Here is a 21,218-nt window from a genome sequence, read left to right as displayed (position 1 = left end):
TTTTGGTCATGGTCCAAACTCCAAAGAGATCTAATTTCTAGAGTTGGACACTTCAAACTATCCCACGTTAGGGCTACTTGCCATTGATTCACAATATTTGCATTATTAATGTGATACATTTATTTTAAAGACTACGTAAAAATAAGTTAGAATCCGAAACAAGAGCATTAGAGCAATGAAACATGGCAAATAAAAGTCAAACCATGTATAAAATTTTATTGATGTGGACTACTTTTATTTAGTAAGATAAGTTGTTTAGATTCTTTTAATACTTTAATGAATACATCATACATGTAAGGAGTAATAACTAATAAATAATCCGATATATAAAAGGTTTTGACCAAGCTCTAATTTTTATAAAAGCTAGTGGCATGCATGAAGTCCAGTAGTTTTAACTAATTAGTTAATATATAAGGTTTCGAACACTAATTTAGTTTGACTATAACCTAATAAGCAATAACACAACACCTCAATTAAATCAATGACTATGCACCAGCCTACAATGGACGAACCAAATGTATTAAACATTTAAAATTACACTTTTTTTGGGGGGTCTGGATTTAAAATGACACTTGTATTCTTTTTTAAGAAAATATTCAGTGGGAGTGTGGGTACTATTGCGGTATTGCCAAGCTGCTTCTTTTGTATTCTTGGGTCTGATTTTATTGTTTTTCGTTGTGGAGTATTTCCAAGCGTAAACAAAAACCCTTAGGATCACATATCAGATTGGGCCGAAACTTGAAAGGCTTTTCTTCCAAACAACCTATGCATGCTTGCACCTAAGATGTTCCTGCATAGCCTATCATTGGGAAAATGAAGAGGTAAACGTTTGTTTGATTTCCAGGTCGGGTTGGGGGCTTTGAGTTTTTGTATTAGGTTTGGGTCAGATTTTGGTCTAGATCTCTGACCAAAAAAAAAAAGCCTATCATTGGTATTACTATTAATCCTTCCTACAAGGCGCTAGAGTGGATATAAGAGAAGATTCTAGACAAAATGCAAGGATAGAAATAGAAGTGTCAATTTAGCCCAAATCTTAGGGCTAACCCTCAACCCTCTAAAATAATTCTAACCCACAGCCCCAAAAATTTCAAAATCATATTTTATAAGCCCAGCCCTAATTAAGCCCTCCCAACAAAAATCAAAATAGGACTAGCCGTTTAAGCCCTTTAAGCCCTACAAAAATAAGATTCGGCCTAAATGCTTCAATCACACACTGCCCCACCTTCCTTTCTATCTCTTTCTACCCGACACACACACAATAACACGTAGAATCTAACACACCCACTGCTGAACTAGGTTGAATTATTCAACCAAAAGCAAAGCAGCCATAGTATACCTGAGTTTGAAAGAGAGGCAAATAAAATATCTTAAATAGATTGCCAACATGGCGTCATTTATTTTAAATTTTCGAACTTAAAAGTTAAAGCTCAGGACTACTATTGTACTAATGATTTAATTAGATTAATTAAAAACAATTAATCAACTGGCGCTAAGGAAATAGGATACAAAACAATCAATGCCTTCCTCTGTTACCTACCTAGATAGCTGACTAGCAGTCTAGCACTAAAATTAAAATCCAGTATATGTTACAAAAACCCAAACCGGATTCACACACCGGTTCATTGATGTATACCTATTCTATTATTTAAGAAGAGCAAAATGATGAAGGTATTTAATTTTAATATAGTATTATTTTTCTCCTATTATATTTATAATTTATTCATTACTTAAATAATCTCTTATTATATTTTTAAAAATGATAAAGGAATAAAATAAATTAATAATTTTTAACAAATTTTATGTATATTGTTGAGATAAAGAATGTAAAAAAAAAAGATTAGGTGATCCATGGGTTGGCCCTAGGGCTTTTGATCCTGAGGGCTTTTTAAAAATTTGACCCTATTAATTATAGGGCTTTTTATTCTTCTAGCCCTATAAAGTAGGGCCAAAGTCCCATAGGGCCAAGCATATTGACACCACTAGATAGAAAGAGAAACTTTTAAATCAAGATGGAAATGAGGTTTTGATAAAGGCTGTTATACAGGCGATTCCAGTCTATGCCATGAACATCATCAAATTTCCTAAGTCTTTTTGCAAAAAAATTGAATCAGCAATTGCGAGATTCTGGTGGACTAACAATGGTAAGGAAAGAAGCATTCATTGGAAGAGCTGGACAAAAATGACCAGGAGCAAATTAAACGGAGGCTTGGGGTTTAAGAATTTTGAATGCCAAAACACAGCACTCTTGGCTAAGCAAGCTTGGAGACTTCTAAAGGAGGAAGAAGCAATATGGGCTCGGATTCTAAAGGCCATTTACTATCCTAATTGCAGCCTATGGGAAGCGGGAAGAGGAAGGAACGCATCATGGATATGGAAGAGTATGTTGGAGGGTAGAGATTTTCTCAGAAGGGAGGGAAGGTGGAGTGTAGGAAGTGGAGCAGGGATAGATATTTGGAAAGATAATTGGGTGGTAGGAATTGACAAGTTGAGGAGAGTCGGAGAAACTCAACATAGAAGAGTGAGCGAGCTAATAAGAGAGAGCGAGGGTTGGGACTTAGACAAAATTCGGGATATTTTTCATGGTAATGTGCTTGAGCTGATAACCAGAATGCCTATCAGTTTGATTAATAAGAAGGATCATTTTGTTTGGCCGTATAGGAACGACGGACAGTACTCAGTCAGATCCAGATACCAGGCAGCGAAGGAGGAGAAAGATACAAGGGAAGAGGCAATGCTTAGCAAAGCTTCGACAAGCCAGAACTTGAAGGAGGTATGGGAGAGGATTTGGAGGTTACCAGTACTAGAAAAGGTTAGAATGTTTTTATGGAAAGCAGTGCACGGAATTTTGCCAGTGAACGCGAAATTATATCAACATAAAAGTGCTCTTACACCGATGTGCAGCATATGCCAGGAACAAGAGGAGACAATTGAACATGTGCTACTATTATGCCCATGGACTAGAGCGGTGTGGTTTGGATCTAGTCTTCAAATCGTGCCTACGGCTTTTATTGTGGGATATTTTGATAAATGGTTCATGAATACAATTGACAAAATCAAGAGTGTGGCAGGAAATGAACAGGACAAAGTTTTGTGCAATCTAGGATGTGTTTGTTGGTGTATTTTGAAAGCAAGGAACCAGCACATATTCCAGCAAACAAAACTCAATCCACAACAGACAATAATTCATTCAGAATAGATTACAGCAGAATACCTTATTGCAACAAAGGACTTAAACAGAGATAACAAAGTTATAGCAGGCAGGAATGGAGAGAGTAGAAGAATTACCTGGAGGCCTCCTCCTCGCAACAAGGTGAAAATGAACATAGACGCAGCTTTTCACAGGGAAACAGGAATCGCAGCATCAGCAGCAGTGATCAGGGACTGGCAAGGAAAAACCATTACTGGAATATCATCAAAATTCAAGACAACATCAGTTTTAGCAGTTCAAGCACAAGCATACAAAGAAGCTCTTATTCTCACAAAAAATCTCTAGATAAGGAACTGTATAATTGAATCAGATTGTTTACCCCTGGTTCAAGCGATCAAGGCAAGAACGCCCTTAGCTGAAGCATACACAATCATCAGGGACATTCTGCAAATGCTGGAAGAGGCACCGGATGTAGGAGCCACTTGGACTCCACGAGAAGGTAACATCTTAGCTCACCAACTGGCAGCGATGGCAGCAGAAAATCAGCTACAGAAGCAGTGGACAGTAACTCCACCTGTACAGGTCAGGAATATAATCAGAACAGAAGTAGGATTCATTAATCTTCAGAACAATCAATGCAATCGAACTCAAGACGATCGGGTTTCAGTTTCAACCAACCTTCAACGAGGTCAAAGCGACGAAGGATTACCGGGGTGGGTGGAAGTGAAAACCTGGAACAGCCATGCATTTCAGGGGGAACGGCGGCTTCAGCCCACGACTTCGCATAGGCCGATGAATGACTCCAGCAGGGACACTATCAACATAAGGAATATGCTCAGTGGAGGGGACGATGCCGGATTTATGTCTGGGCAGAATCTCGCTTGGCATAGGGAATGCAGCGAACACATCACGGCTGTGAGATCAGCAACTACAAGAAGATTTCAAGGGCACCACCGGGAGCTTCAACGAGGGATGGACTCCGTGCCGGTTGACCATGGAACGCCCACAGTGAACGAGATGCAAACTGGAGCTGGTGAGTTCGACCAGGAGGAACCATTACAGGATCAGCACCATGCATGAAGTTTTTGAGCTCAGCACGGAGGTACGATGATAATGGCGGAGCAAAGACGCCTCAATCTCGAGGTAGAAGATGTTTCTGCAGGTTAGGGTCGGGCATTGGGGCTGGAGAGCTGGGCGAGTTCGGGTTCTGGGTTTTGGGCCTGGGCGGGTTCGGGTTCTGGGTTTAGGGCCGGGTTAGTCTTCTGGCCCATGGCCAAGTCCAAAAAAAAAAGTAAAATTCTCTCTACAAGAGAGCACATTTCTTCTCTACAGGAGAGTATCACTACAGGGTTACTCCAATTTGGGAGTTGCTTCAATTTCAACCAAAACATAAATAGTTACATTAAATACCATACAATCTTAACCTTCTGTTACCTCCACCTCACAACCCAACACCTTTGATCACACCTTCACTTCTCTCTTCAAACTAGTTTACCACGCTAGCCAATTAACCAACAATCACATACATCTACTAGTAGCAGTGCACCAAAAGAAGATACACAAGATGCCACAAAACATGTCAAACTTTGGAAGAGAGTCGATAGAAGGAAAAACAGTCACTATCAAGCCAAACAGCGAAAAGGAACATAAAGTAGACAGCATCAATTTAGTAGGACAAATCATATCAAACAAAGAAATCCCATTTAGAAGCAGCAAAAATGCCATTATGGGAATCTGGAAAAACCCAGAAGGAGTTTCCATCTCTGAAGTGAGACGTAATAAAGTTCTGATAAGCTTCAAGGATATGTGGAGAGATCTGCAGACATTGAAAGGGGGACCATGGAGTATAAAAGCTCATCTCCTAAATCTCCAACTATGGTCACAACATGAATCAATATCGGAGGTCAGCCACCAATATATGGAGTTTTGGGTTCAGATACATAGGCTACCATTGGAGAACATGAATAGTGAAACAGGCAAAATTATTGGAGACATGATGGGGATTGTTATTGATGTGGAAGATCCGATGAGGAACGATGTAATCATAAGAACTTTTCTAAGGGTAAGGGTAGCCGTGGATATTCTCAAGCCTTTAGCCACAGGCTTCTATATGGCAAGGGAAAACCTCCCCAGTATCTGGGTTCATTTTAAATATGGGTGCCTTCAAGATTGTTATTGCATGAACTGTGGGGTTATAAGGCACAGCAAAAAGGAATGCAATAAAGAGATGGTCATGGTGGCGTGGAATCCAGACGTACCCATATATACCCATGGGCTAGGGGTAGACCAAGCCAAATCTCTGAATAGGGGAGAGAGAAGAAGATGGAAGCAGAGCAAATCACAAGAAGGGGATGAAGAGACGGAGGCGCATGACATCCAGGACAAGTATGAGAGAGTGGAGGAACTATAGGATTCTGTAGCCAGCAGAGTAGGTAGAAGTCTAGAAGAGGGAAGGAAGGAAAAAGGAAAGAAAGTAGCATCAGAAAATCAGGAGCAGTTAGGGAAAATGGATATCAGAGTTGTAGAGCAGGTAGGAGAAATCCATCTTAATCAGCTGAGGATGGCAGAAAATCAAGGAAATTACAATAAAAGAGCCGAGAAGATACTAAAGAAAATTATGACAGACTTAAATGAGATCAGGGCCATAAGAGGAAGGAATACTAATGGGTCAGGCCCAATAAAAGAAGGAATAGAATCTGGGTACTAGACCGGGAAACAACAGGGAGAACAGAAAAGCATTAACCAAGAAGGAGGAAGCCTAAACAATTTGGACCACACAAGCCTAATGGAAGTGGACCAACAAGGCACAAAAAAGGGCAGGAAAAAATAAGGATGTAGAAGGCAGCATAACAATACGGAGGATGATTTGGGCCCAAAGACAATAAGAGAGATTTTGAAGGCCAGTTTTGGTGAAAAAAACACAACAAATGTAGCAGGAGGAACGGAATAACAAAACAAAGGCAAGGCTTTAAAATCTAATGAGGACAGCAGGGATATTTGGGAGCTCAGAAGAATGGAGGAAGAGAAAGATGGCATGGCAAAAGAGAAGAACCTAATTATACAAAGAACAGCTGGAGGAGGCACATATTTTGTGGAGCTAGCCGAGGAAGAGGACGAAGATAAAAGTGGAAAGAAGGAGACACAAGCTCTGCATGCTGAGTGGAAAAAGAGGCTCACAATGGAGATCATAAGCAAGTTGAACATCAAGAGGAAGAGGGATAAACAGGACACTCTGATGATTAAAGCTGCAGAGGAAAAAGAAGAAGAATAATTGTTTCAAGACAGCACCAATACCAAAAGGACCAGAAAGGATGACGTAACAGAGAGAGACATAGTTATAGGGAAAATGCAAATTGTTCTTAGTAGTACAGAGGCTGAGGAGGCGGGCCTATACATGCCCCAACCCCAGCCATGAGTATAGTAAGTTGGAACTGTCGGGGTGTGGCGGCAACCACGACAGTTTCCGAATTAAAAGATCTTTGCAAAAAGATCAAGCCGGCCATTATTTTCCTTATGGAAACAAGAGCTAAGGAATGCAAAATCAGAAAGTTAAAGAGAGAACTTCGTTTTGATAAATCCTTTTGTGTAGAACCCCGGGGTTTGTCCGGAGGTCTAAGTCTTTTATGGAATAGAAATATGAATCTTGATATTTACTCTTGGTGTCATAATGTTATTAAAACTTATATTACAGATAGAAAAGGAAATAAATTGGATTGCTGTTTTGTGTATGGAGACCCCAACTTTAGGCAAAGAAGGAAGCAATGGAGGGATTTAGTAGCTCAAAATCAAAATCAAAATGAACCACTGTTGTTCATTGGGGATTTTAATGATATTTTGTATTAGGAAGAAAAATTGGGCTTACACCCAAAGCCAAGAGAGCAGGTGGAAGAATTTAGGAATTTTGTGAACAGCAACAGATTGATGGACATCAATCTTAAGGGAGGAAAATTCACATGGTTTAGCAATCCTAGAAATGGCTTCGTTACAAGAGAAAGGCTAGACAGGGTCCTTGTCAACTGGGAGTGGAGGAGATTATATCAGAATGCAACAGACACAATCATCACGGACATTCTGCAAATGCTGGAAGAGGCACCGGATGTGGGAGCTACTTGGACTCCACGAGAAGGTAACATCTTAGCTCACCAACTGGCAGCGATGGCAGCAGAAAATCAACTACAGAGGCAGTGGACAGTAACTCCACCTGTACAGGTCAGGAATATAATCAGAACAGAAGTAGGATTCTCTAATCTTTAGAACAATCAATGCAATCGAACTCAAGACAATCGGGTTTCAGTTTCAACCAACCTCCAACGAGGTCAAAGCGATGAAGGATTACCGGGGCGGGTGGAAGCGAAAACCTGGAACAGCCATGCATTTCAGAGGGAACGGCGGCTTCAGCCTACGACTTCGCATAGGCCGATAAATGACTCCAGCAGGGACACTATCAACATAAGAAATATGCTCAGTGGAGGGGACGATGCCAGATTTATGTCTGGGCAGAATCTCGCTTGGCATAGGTGATCCAATCTTTGCCTCCTAAACCTTAAATAACTTAACAAACATATCAAGGCATCTATTGGAATCAAGGAGAATTAGATTTAGCTATTTTAAGACCTAAAAAGCATGTTTTCACTCTTACGCACAATTAAAGGAGAAGTTATAAAACCATGCTATTTCAATGGATAAATGTGGGTAAAAGGTTATAAAATCCCCTAAAATCAATACAAGATAAACCATACAAATGGGGTTTATCAATAGGGAATGCAGTGGACACATCACGGCTGTGAGATCAGCAACTACAGGAAAATTTCAAGGGCACCACCGGGTGCTTCAACGAGGGATGGACTCCGTGCCGGTTGACCACGGAATGCCCACAGTGAACGAGATACGAACTGGAGCTGGTGACTCCGACCAGGAGGAACCATTACAGGATCAGCGCCATGCATGAAGTTTTTGAGCTCAGCACGGAGGTCCGATGATAATGGCGAAGCAAAGACGCCTTAATCTCGAGGAAGAAGATGTCTCTGCAGGTTAGGGTCAGGCATTGGGGCTGGAGAGCTGGGCGAGTTCGGGTTCTAGGTTCTGGGCCTGGGCGGGTTCGGGTTCTGGGTTTAGGGCCGGGTTAGTCTTTTGGCCCATGGCCAAGTCCAAAAAAAAAGCAAAATTCTCTCTACAAGAGAGCACATTTCTTCTCTACAGGAGAGTATCACTACAGGGTTACTCCAATTTGGGAGTTGCTTCAATTTCAACCAAAACATAAACAGTTACATTAAATACCATACAATCTTAACCTTCTGTTACCTCCACCTCACAACCCAACACCTTTGATCACACCTTCACTTCTCTCTTCAAACTAGTTTATCACGCTAGCCAGTTAACCAACAATCACATACATCTACCAGTAGCAGTGCACCAAAAGAAGATACACAAGATGCCACAAAACATGCCAAACTATGGAAGAGAGTCGATAGAAGGAAAAACAGTCACTATCAAGCCAAACAGCAAAAAGGAACATAAAGTAGACAGCATCAATTTAGTAGGACAAATCATATCAAACAAAGAAATCCCATTTAGAAGCAGCAAAAATGCCATTATGGGAATCTGGGAAAATTCAGAAGAAGTTTCCATCTCTGAAGTGAGACGTAACAAAGTTCTGATAAGCTTCAAGGATATGTGGAGAGGTCTGCAGACATTGAAAGGGGGACCATGGAGTATAAAAGGTCATCTCCTAAATCTCCAACTATGGTCATAACATGAATCAATATCGGAGGTCAGCCACCAATATATGGAGTTTTGGGTTCAGATACATAGGCTACCCTTGGAGAACATGAATAGTGAAACAGGCAGAATTATTGGAGACATGATGGGGATTGTTATTGATGTGGAAGATCCGATGAAGAACCATGTACTCATAAGAACTTTTCTAAGGGTAAGGGTAGCCGTGGATATTCTCAAGCCTTTAGCCACAGGCTTCTATATGGCAAGGGAAAACCTCCCCAGTATCTGGGTTTATTTTAAATATGAGTGCCTTCAAGATTGTTATTGCATGAACTGTGGGGTTATAAGGCACAGCAAAAAGGAATGCAATAAAGAGATGGTCATGGTGGCGTGGAATCCAGACGTACCCAGATATACCCATGGGCTAGGGGTAGACCAAGCCAAATCTCTGAATAGGGGAGAGAAAAGAAGATGGAAGCAGAGCAAATCACAAGAAGGGGATGAAGAGACGGAGGCGCGTGACATCCAAGACAACTATGAGAGAGTGGAGGAACTACAGGATTCTGCAGCCAGCAGAGTAGGTAGAAGTCTAGAAGAGGGAAGGAAGGAAAAAGGAAAGAAAGTAGCATCAGAAAATCAGGAGCAGTTAGGGCAAATGGATCTCAGAGCTACAGAGCAGGTAGGAGAAATCCCTCTTAATCAGCTGAGGATGGCAGAAAATCAAGGGAATTACAATAGAAGAGCCGAGAAGATACTAAAAAAATTAAGACAGACTTAAATGAGATCAGGGCCATAAGAGGAAGGAATACTAATGGGTCAGGCCCAATAAAAGAAGGAATAGAATTTGGGTACTAGACCGGGAAACAACAGGGAGAACAGAAAAGCATTAACCAAGAAGGAGGAAGCCCAAACAATTTGGACCACACAAGCCTAATGGAAGTGGACCAACAAGGCACAAAAAAGGGCAGGAAAAAAGAAGGAAGTAGAAGGCAGCATAACAATACGGAGGATGATTTGGGCCCAAAGACAATAAGAGAGATTCTGAAGGCCAGTTTTGGTGCAAAAAACACAACAAATGTAGCAGGAGGAATGGAATAACAAAACAAAGGCAAGGCTTTAAAATCTAATGAGGACAGCAGGGATATTTGGGAGCTCAGAAGAATGGAGGAAGAGAAAGATGGCATGGCAAAAGAGAAGAACCTAATTATACAGAGAACAGCTGGAGGAGGCACATATTTTGTGGAGCTAGTCGAGGAAGAGGACGAAGATAAAAGTGGAAAGAAGGAGACACAAGCTCTGCATGCTGAGTGGAAAAAGAGGCTCACAATGGAGATCATAAGCAAGTTGAATATCAAGAGGAAGAAGGCTAAACAGGACACTTTGATGATTAAAGCTGCAGAGGAAAAAGAAGAAGAAGAATTGTTTCAAGACAGCACCAATACCAAAAGGACCAGGAAGGCTGACATAACAGAGAGAGACATAGCTGTAGGGAAAACACAAATTGTTCTTAGTAGTACAGAGGCTGAGGAGGCGGGCCTATACATGCCCCAACCCCAGCCATGAGTATAGTAAGTTGGAACTGTCGGGGTGTGGCGGCAACCACGACAGTTTTCGAATTAAAAGATCTTTGCAAAAAGATCAAGCCGGCCATTATTTTCCTTATGGAAACAAGAGCTAAGGAATGCAAAATCAGAAAGTTAAAGAGAGAACTTTGTTTTGATAAATCCTTTTGTGTAGAACTCCGGGGCTTGTCCGAAGGTCTAAGTCTTTTATGGAATAGAAATATGAATCTTGATATTTACTCTTGGTGTCATAATGTTATTAAAACTTATATTATAGATAGAAATGGAAATAAATTGGATTGCTGTTTTGTGTATGGAGACTCCAACTTTAGGCAAAGAAGGAACCAATGGAGGGATTTAGTAGCTCAAAATCAAAATCAAAATGAACCACTGTTGTTCATTGGGGATTTTAATGATATTTTGAATTAGGAAGAAAAATTGGGCTTACACCCAAAGCCAAGAGAGCAGGTGGAAGAATTTAGGAATTTTGTGAACAGCAACAGATTGATGGACATCGAACTTAAGGGAGGAAAATTCACATGGTTTAGCAATCCTAGAAATGGCTTTGTTACAAGAGAAAGGCTAGACAGGGTCCTTGTCAACTGGGAGTGGAGGAAATTATATCAGAATGCAACCCTCACAGCCCTCCAGCGATAGGATCTGATCATTGCCCTCTGATTTTAAAGCTAGAACTGAAAGAAAAATTCGAACGACACTTCAAGTATGAAGCATATTGGGAAGATCACAAAGATTGTGAGAAGATCATCAAGCAAGGATGGGAAAAGAATGAAAATAAAAGGAATAAATGGGAAAAACTACAAGAAAAATTCAAGAGTTGCAAGAAGGAATTGGAGCAATGGAGCAAAAGAATTTTCACCAGAGCTGACAAGAAAATCAACCAACTTAAAAAAAAATCACAAAACTGCAGAATCAGGACTTTTCAGAACAGCAGTAGGAAAGGATCAAGGATATGAAGGTTGAAATATCACAACTATGGAAGAAAAAAGAAAAGTACTGGGGGCAGAGAGCAAGATTAAAATAGCTAAAGTTTGGAGACAAAAATACCTCCTTCTTCCATGCAACGACAATTCAAAGAAGAGACTTGAATAAGATCGAAAGATTGAAGGACGCAGAGGGAAATTGGATTACAGGGAGCAAGGACATCATGGAATTAGTGGAGAGACACTTCACTTATCTTTTTGCCACAACCACAAGGAGCAAAGTAGAGGAATGCACCCGGATTATCCCAAAAAATGTAACAGTTAAAATGAACAGGGAGCTTCTAAAGAAAGTGTCAGATAAGGAGATAAGGGATGCAGCCTTCTGTATGGGAAGCCTGAAAGCGCCTGGTCCAGATGGTCTTAATGGTTTATTCTTTCAAAAGCACTGGGATATTATCAGTAGAGAGGTCTGTGATGTTATTAAGGATATTTTTGCTAGTAGGAGAATGCCAGAGGACATGGGAGAGACTACAATGGTCCTGATTTCCAAAGTTAAACAACCAGAATGCCTTAGCCAATTAAGACCTATCAGCTGCTGTAATTACATTTACAAAATCATGACGAAGATCATTATCCTCCGGTTAAAAAAGTTTCTTGATAAATTAATCTCCACTATCCAAAGCTCTTTTGTGGGAGGAAGACTCATACAAGACAACATTGTTAATATTCAGGAGGCCTTCCACAATTTAAACAAAAAAGGCAGGTTTGGCTCCCAAAACTTAGCTGTAAAATTGGACATGAACAAGGCTTATGATAGGTTAGAGTGGGACTTTTTGGAAAATGTTTTACGTTCTTTTGGGTTTGAGCAGAGCTGGATACAGTTAGTAATGGAGTGTGTCAAAAGCGCAAGTTATAAAATTAAAATAAATGGTAAGTTGTCTAAGAGGATAAAACCTCAAAGAGGTCTGAAGCAAGGTGATCCTTTATCACCATACCTTTTCATTATGGCAGCAGAGGTCTTCACAGCACTTATGGAAGAAGCACAAAGGAAAGGATGTATTTCAGGCGTTAAGCTTACTCCAACAGCACCAGTTATCACCCACCTTATGTTTGCTGACGATTGCATTCTTTTTGCGGAAGCCAAAGAAGAGGAACTTTATCAAAGCATCTTAATTCTGAACAGATACACGGATGCATCGGCACAAAAGATAAATTTAGAGAAATCAGGCATAGTGTTTGGACAGCACGTATGGATTCAGACAAGGGTCAATATAGAAGAGATTATGGGCATGCAAACCTGGGAAAATCCTGGGAAATACCTTGGGTTACCGGCACATTGGGGAAGATCGAAGGCGTTGGCATGGCTAGAAGAAAGGATAGACAACAAAATTGAAGGATGGAAAGAGCGACTACTCAACCAGGCAGGGAAGGAGACTTTGATTAAAGTTGTAATTCAAGCCATACCCAGTTACACTATGAGCATTGTCTTGCTACCCAAAAACTTTTGCCAAAGAATAGGATCAAAAGTTGCAAGATTTTAGTGGGCAAACTCGGAGAGAGAGAAGGGGATACACTGGAAAAGTTGGAGCAAGATTTGTGGTGGACGAAATTGTGATTCATACTTAAATTGTTGTTCGAAATTGATTCCCAGGTAATGGCCCCAAAAACTTGGTGCTCAATACCATGGTCTAAACATAATTTCACAACTTCGCTCAACTAACCAGCAAGTATACTGGGTCGTCCAAGTAATAAACCTTACGTAAGTAAGGGTCGATCCCACAGAGATTGTTGGTATGAAGCAAGCTATGGTCATCTTATAGATCTCAGTCAGGCAGATAATAAATGGTGAGAGAGTTTTCGAATATTAATAATAAATAAACTGAAAATAAAGTTAGAAATACTTATGTAAATCATTGATGGGAATTTCAGATAGGCGTATGAAGATGCTGTGCTCCTTCTGAATCTCTGCTTTCCTACTACCTTCATCCAATCCTTCTTACTCCTTTCCATGGAAAGCTGTATGTAGGGCATCACCGTTGTCAATGGCTACATCCCATCCTCTCAGTGAAAAAGGTCCAAATGCTCTGTCACGGCACGGCTAATCATCTATCGGTTCTCGATCATGTTGGAATAGAATCCCTTGATTCTTTTGCGTTTGTCATCATGCCCAACAATCGCGAGTTTGAAGCTCATCACAGTCATTCAATCCCGGAATCCTACTCGGAATACCACAGACAAGGTTTAGACTTTCCGGATTCTCATGAATGCCGCCATCAATTCTAGCTTATACCACGAAGACTCTGATCTCACGGAATGGAAGGCTCGGTTGTCAGGCGAGGGCAACCATGCGTCGTGCATCAGGAATCCAAGAGATACACACTCTAGCTTTCGCTTGTAGAACGGAAGTGGTTGTCAAGCACGCGTTCATAGGGACGGATGATGATGAGTGTCACAAATCATCACATCCATCAGGTTGAAGTACGAATGGTATCTTAGAACAGGAATAAATCGAATTGAATAGAAAATAGTAGTAATTGCATTAAAACTTGAGGTACAGCAGAGCTCCACACCCTTAATCTATGGTGTGTAGAGACTCCACCGTTGAAAATACATAAGTGAAGGTCCAGGCATGGCCGAATGGCCAGCCCCCAAAATATGATATGAATTCGAAAATAGGGAGAAGGACCTATGGTCAAAAGACCAAATGGTCAAAGACACTGAATACAATAGTAAAAAGTCCTATTTATACTAGACTAGCTATTAGGGTTTACAGAAGTAAGTAATTGATGCAGAAATCCACTTCCGGGGCCCACTTGGTGTGTGCTTGGGCTGAGCTTGAACTTTACACGAGATGAGGCTTCTTTTGGAGTTGAACGCCAAGTTGTAACGTGTTTTTGGCGTTCAACTCTGGTTTGTGACGTGTTTTTGGCGTTTGACTCCAGAATGCAGCATGGAACTAGCGTTGAGCGCCAGTTTACGTCATCTAATCACGAATAAAGTATGGACTATTATATATTTCTGGAAAGCTCTGGATGTCTACTTTCCAACGCCGTTGAGAGCGTGCCATTTGGAGTTTTATAGCTCCAGAAAATTTATTTCAAGTGCAGGGAGGTCAGAATCCAACAACATCAGCAGTCCTTTGTCAGCCTTTTATCAGAGTTTTGCTCAGGTCCCTCAATTTCAGCCAGAAATTACCTGAAATCATAGAAAGTTACACAAACTCATAGTAAAGTCCAGAAATGTGAATTTAGCATAAAAACTAATGAAAACATCCCTAAAAGTAGCTAGATTATACTAAAAACTACCTAAAAATAATGCCAAAAAGCATATAAATTATCCGCTCATCAATTTGCAAAAGCAAGAGGGATGGCAGGTTAGGTTTTAGAGACTTAAAATGTCAGAATTTATCCTATCTATCCAAGTAAGCATGGAGGGTGATTGAACATCCAAATGCAATATGGGTAAAAATTCTAAAAGCAATATATTTTGAGGATAGTGATTTTTGGGAAGCTGGCATCGGGAGTGGAGGATCATGGGCATGGAAAAGTGTTATCCAAGACAGGGACTTCTTGAGAAGGAATGGGATATGGAGTATTGGAAAGGGCTCAAAAGTAAAGATATGGGAAGACAACTGGGTTATGGGCATGGGTAAAATCCTTTTGAACAGAAATCACTCAGTGGATAGAGTAAACGAGCTCATCATCGAGGGAGAATGATGGAAACAAGAAAGAATAACAGAATTATTCCCGGAGAACATAAGTAACAAAATTTTGCAAACACCCATAAGTCTACTAAGGAGCGAAGACAGACTAATATAGCCTTTCAAATGGGATGGGGGTTACACAGTTAAGACAGGATATTATGTGGCAAAGAAGGAAAAAAAGGCAGCGAAGGAGCGGAACCTTCAACAAGCACAGATATGATGGATCTTTGGAAAGAGATGGAAAATGAATGTTCCGTCGAAGATAAGAATGTTTTTATGGAAAGCGGCACATGATATAATACCAATATATAACAACTTATTTAAAAAGAAAATAATTAATCCTCCTATCTATCAAATTTGCAGGGAAGGAATAGAGACAACGGAGCATGTAATTCTTCTATGCCAGTGGACTAGAGCAACGTGGTTTGGAGCACAGAGTCAATGTCTACCAACACCAGAGACAGTCAATTCTTTTGCAAAATGGCTTATTGAAATGTGCAGAAAAATTATAGGATAAGGAAAGGAAGAGGCAGAGAATCTGATTGGAAGGATTGGAATGCTAAGTTGGGAGATTTGGAAAATGAGAAACCAGGCTATATTCCAAAATACTAATCCCAATGCTCCATCATCAAAGCTAAAATCCTAGAATAAGAAATCAGGGAAGTAATGCAAAAAAGGAGTAGCTCAGGAAAAACCAGAACAGAAATATGAGCAGAAGGAGCATTACCTGGAGACCTCCACCGGGGGACTGGCTGAAGGCTAACGTAGACGATGTGTATAGTAGATCGACGGCAGAGGGAGCAACTGCAGTTGTGATTCGAGACAATTCCGGAAAATTGTTAACAGGAGAATCAATGAGAATCAGAGCTTATTCTAGCCTAGCAGCAGAAGCAGAAGCAATGAGAAGGGCACTAATTCTAGCCACAAATCTTAATATGGAGCAAATTTTAATAGAATCGGACAATTTACCTCTTGTGCAAGCAGTGAAATCAAAGACTTATATAGGAGAGGTGGAATCAATTCTTCGAGATATTTTTCTTCTGGCTGAGAGTCTGTCCAATTGTGGCTTTACATGGGTCCCTAGAGAGGGAAATAAAGTCGCTAATGGAGTGGCGAAATGTTCCCTAATAGGCCGATTGGAGGAAAACTGGAGACGGAAGCCCCCACGAGAAATAACAGAACAATTAAGGAGTGAAGCTTTGAACCAGAACGGATGCATTCCAGAATTCAGAGGCAAGAAAATCTGAATTTCGGGGATTCAATGTGACAGAGAGGCCTGATGCCAAATTCCGGAACTCTAAACCCTCTCTTAGTTATCAAAGGTACTGATGCGACTTCGCCAGAAAGGAGAAACGTCTTCCTGAATAATGCTATCACACCTGGGCAAGACAGTCAACAAGGGAAGGAGAAATTCGACGCGACAGAGAAACCAACTGGAATTTCCTTAGCGACGACGAATCATGGCAGTCATGCGACGGAAAAGGGCTTCACCGGCAAACAAAAGCATCAGACGACGACGGTAAAAATCGATAGTTACAGTGAACGAGAAGGACTACGTTGTGGTAGAACTGAAGATCTTAGGCAGCGGGGCGGCGAGATACGCTGCCAGCGCAGCCTCCGGGATCGTCGGCGGTCAGACGGTGGTAATGGCTGCGCAGCTGATGAACACCCGAGTGTTGGAGAGCGAAAGAGACGAATGAGGAAAGCAGGTGCTACACCAGTAGCATAGGGTTGTGTTGGCTTCTGATCCGACCCGATCTTTTGTTCGGTTTGGCATTAGGCCAAAGACAAAAAAAAAAACTCAATTTTATCTGACAAAAAAAAACTCAATTTTGGAAATAACTAATCCATTCTATATTATAATGCAATTTCTTCCTTCAAAATTAATTCTATTTGAGATTCGTTATTTTTACAATAAATAGTAAATCAAATTAAATTATTTTAAATGATATAAAATTTTATAAATATAACTTAAAATGTGTAAACTTTTACTCTAACAGCAAACTTTATAGTTTATATATAAGAAAAAACACACTAATACAAAATTAGTCAACAACACATAAATTTAGGTAAATCTTATACTTAGATAGTTATATGCACCCGATGAAAATTGGTTGAAACTGCATCATCATACATTCATACAGAAAATCAAACTATCTAAACCTGAAGAATAGGACATAATTTAATTTGGGTACTTGATAATTGAGGAATTAATGGAGACAAATTAAAAGCATGATAAATAGTGAAAGAAATAGAGTTCCAATGTTGGGGGTAACATATATATACCACGTAGACTTTATCCTTACTCTTGGATCACAAATCTCATCCACTGAATCTAAAAATCTGATCTTACTTTTTCGTACTTCACTAAAACACATTTCATCATCGTCCTAGCTTGTTAGTTTTCTGTCACAGCAAACATGGCTACTGCAGTAACTGCTGCAGTCTCATTTCCATCCACTAAATCCACCTCTATTCCAACCACAACAACCTCTATTGCTTCCCCACATAGACTCCTCTTCAAAAAGGTACATCTTTTTGAAGCACTTAATTAAGGGTGCAATTCAAGAACTATGAATATGATGATCTGTGGTGGTGTTTGTGAATTGCCAGGTTACATTGCAGTATAGAGATGTTTGTATCAGTGGAAGAGTGGTTCCCATCAGAGCTCAGGTCACAACTGAGGCACCTGCTAAGGTTGAAAAGATTTCCAAGAAGCAGGAAGAAGGTGTTGTCGTGAACAAGTTCAAACCCAAGGAGCCATACATTGGAAGATGCTTGCTCAACACTAAGATCACTGGGGATGATGCACCTGGTGAAACTTGGCACATGGTCTTCAGCACAGAGGGTATTTATTTACATAATCATGCATGCTCTCATCGCTTTTTACAATTCAACAAATATTTGATTGTAATTATTGTTTCAGGAGAGGTTCCTTACAGAGAAGGACAATCAATTGGGGTGATTCCAGATGGCATTGACAAGAATGGAAAGCCTCACAAGCTCAGATTGTATTCTATTGCTAGCAGTGCTCTTGGTGATTTTGGAGACTCAAAAACTGTGAGTCCTATTTTGGAGACCTATACATGATTTGGGTTTTACCCTTTTGTTCCATTCATACTTCAATTTCTCTGCAATCTCATATATTTGATATGATGCTTTCATTCACTCACCCAGGTCTCTCTATGTGTGAAACGTCTTGTGTATACAAATGAAAATGGAGAACTTGTCAAGGGAGTCTGCTCAAATTTCCTATGTAAGGATCAATAGTTTGAGTTTTCAATATTTCTATATTATGTTTCTTAAAGAAATTCAGGTTAAAATTTTAGCCTTTCTTTTTGGAACTTATGTTGCTGTTTATTCAGGTGACTTGAAACCAGGAGCTGAAGTAAAGATTACTGGACCTGTGGGGAAAGAAATGCTTATGCCAAAAGATCCCAATGCTACTATCATCATGGTACATCATCATTTTAATTCAAAAATGCAGTGTTTGATGATCCCTTTGTTTACTCATCATTGCTGTTTTGAATTTCATAGCTGATCATGCAAATTTTTCTATGCAGTTGGCAACTGGAACTGGAATTGCCCCATTCCGTTCGTTTTTATGGAAAATGTTCTTCGAGAAGCACGATGATTATAAGGTAAGTGAGCCACAAAAAAATTGAAACCAAATCTGATGCCTAGACAGTGAAAATGGCTATGTAAATACATTGTATGTATATGCTCAAAGTCTATGATGCTTCCCTATTTCATTCCAACTAAATGGAAATGCTTAATTCTATCTTTGTGGATATTTTAAGAGTTATCAACCATGCTTAGCTAGTAAGCATAGGAAAAATAAAGCATTTTGTTGCTTTAGAAACAAGAAAATTTTAATATGCTAAATATGTTTGTATCTGCTGGTTTTATTTGACCAGTATCACCTTAATAAGTGTAGTCCCTTATGTTAGAAGCAATTATGCAAGGCTATAATAAGGAAATAAATTACATTTGTTGCTAATAAGTATGACTTGTAAATGTTTTAACTAAGCAATAGTTCATAATTAAATTAACCAAGTTTTGGGACATGATTTAATTGTATGCAGTTCAATGGTTTGGCATGGCTCTTCTTGGGTGTCCCTACAAGCAGCTCACTACTATACAAGGAGGTGAGGTGGCTATACAAAATCATGTTTTTGTGGGACATGCATTTGCTGATAGATATTAATAACTGTCAACCTTTGCATGGGGCAGGAATTTGAGAAGATGAAGGAGAAAAACCCTGAGAAATTCAGGCTTGACTTCGCAGTGAGCAGAGAGCAAACGAACGAGAAGGGAGAGAAGATGTACATCCAAACCAGAATGGCTCAATATGCAGAAGAGCTTTGGGAGTTACTTAAGAAAGACAACACTTTTGTATACATGTGTGGACTCAAAGGCATGGAAAAAGGAATTGATGACATCATGGTTTCACTTGCTGCCAGAGATGGTAACAAACATGAATCTACTTTGTCACTTTAACTTGGATTTTATCAAGAGAAAAAACTTGATTGATCATGGTGTGTTCTTTGTGTTGTAGGCATTGATTGGACTGAATACAAGAGGCAATTGAAGAAGGCAGAGCAATGGAATGTGGAAGTCTACTAATTTATATGATCACTTTCTGTAGATATAAAGCCATGTTAGTTTTTCTATGATCATCATGATTTTCTCCTCCTTCATGAAACCACTTCATCATTTTGAGGGTCATACAAATAATATAGATGAAGGCAACATTGTTTTATTTACTAGTTTCCTACCATATCTTTTGTGAGGATTTCTTTAATACCATATAGTTTCCTTAATGATTAAAATCATAGTTTCGAGACAGTATAGTTATAAAGCAATAATTTGTTTTCAGTAAGCTATTTTGTATCACTTTTGAGACATTTAAATTTAAACTGAAACTAAATTTGATTTCACAAACATTAAAAACATTCAGTAGTGTTGGTGCTTGAAGGTGGTCAATATAAGGGTTAACTTGGCCATCAATAAATGAGTTTATGGTGGCTGAAGATCATGCCAAACCCCTTTAAGCAATTGACCGATGTCCTTATCAAACCTTCCTCCACTCAATCGTTTCATGCTAATTTTTTTAAATTGAAAATTCTTAATCTATATCATATTCAGCTTGTGGAGACATATTAAATCAACTATTTTCATAGATCCAAAAACAAACTCAAAAGACATAATCATCAGCATTTCCTTCCTTTCTACTACTATTTTTCATCACATGTTTCTATTCTCATATATTATTCTAAAAATAGTGAGTCATCATCATTCTGTTAGTCATTAGAAATCTCATAGATTTTAAAAGATTTAATGAGTAGTAGATTTTACATAAATTGTATATATATTGCACTCACCTTCTCTGTTTTTTAATAAGAAAATAGAAACACATTTTCTTCTCTATTTTATCTTTTGCCTAGTATTATGTTATCAAATAATATTATTAGATATAGAAAAATACCTAAGAGATGCATTAGAAGTAAATGTTTAAGTCTAGATATGCAGAAGAGATGGATAAAATACGAGGTATTTTCACAGCATAACTTCTATGCAGAGAAAGAGCAATTATATTAATAGTTTGGTGCTAGGATTAAGTTGGCAATAAGAAATTTTTATATAGACTTGTATCGTCTCAGAAACCTTTGTAACAATTGGGTTTCAGTTTCATGCAGCTGAGTATTGAGGTACTAGAGTAAGTGGAGTATGAAGCTTATTTCGTTTCTTAATTCTTCAATTATAATAATAATAAGTTTTACTTAAGATTTTGGTTGGGTAAATTTTATTTTTTTTTTACAAATAATTTATAAAAATTAGTTTTTAAAATATAACTTTTAATTATCAAGTGTGTATATATATTGGCAAAATTTTCTTATTTTAAAAATAAAAACTTGAACTAGTCTAATTCGAATATTTTATTGTTGATAACTCTGATTTATACTAACTTAAAAAGTTAAAACAAATCAGCCTAGTATCTTTAGGATCTTTGACTAAAATTGCAACATATATATCAGGCGTTTTAGATACCCCCTAAGATCTTGTTAATCAATTTAAATTAACACAACATTAGATATCTCTTTTGTTTGTGGATGATGATTCATATGTAACCTTTAAATATTTAA

At 39.1% G+C, this 21,218-nt stretch overlaps 2 protein-coding genes across 2 annotated transcripts; both read left to right on the top strand.

Moving 5' to 3' along the window:
* The first annotated feature begins 15,779 nt into the window (after positions 1-15,779).
* Positions 15,780-16,319, top strand: LOC130980312 (uncharacterized). Its single transcript, XM_057904000.1, has one exon. The coding sequence runs from the start codon at positions 15,780-15,782 to the stop codon at positions 16,317-16,319; it is 540 nt and encodes a 179-aa protein (XP_057759983.1).
* A 1,040-nt stretch (positions 16,320-17,359) lies between these two features.
* On the top strand, positions 17,360-19,954 carry LOC130982997 (ferredoxin--NADP reductase, leaf isozyme, chloroplastic). Its single transcript, XM_057907156.1, has 9 exons — positions 17,360-17,600; positions 17,686-17,920; positions 17,999-18,132; positions 18,250-18,328; positions 18,438-18,529; positions 18,636-18,713; positions 19,158-19,220; positions 19,306-19,540; positions 19,631-19,954. Exons 1-9 carry the CDS (start codon positions 17,493-17,495, stop codon positions 19,696-19,698), a joined length of 1,092 nt encoding a protein of 363 aa, XP_057763139.1. The 5' UTR covers positions 17,360-17,492; the 3' UTR covers positions 19,699-19,954.
* The last annotated feature ends 1,264 nt before the right edge of the window (positions 19,955-21,218 follow it).

This window comes from Arachis stenosperma, chromosome 5 (assembly GCF_014773155.1).
Source record: "Arachis stenosperma cultivar V10309 chromosome 5, arast.V10309.gnm1.PFL2, whole genome shotgun sequence".
NCBI classification, from domain to species: Eukaryota; Viridiplantae; Streptophyta; class Magnoliopsida; order Fabales; family Fabaceae; genus Arachis; species Arachis stenosperma.
Note: the sequence above shows the minus strand (reverse complement) of the source record. Positions and strands in the feature narration are given on the sequence as shown.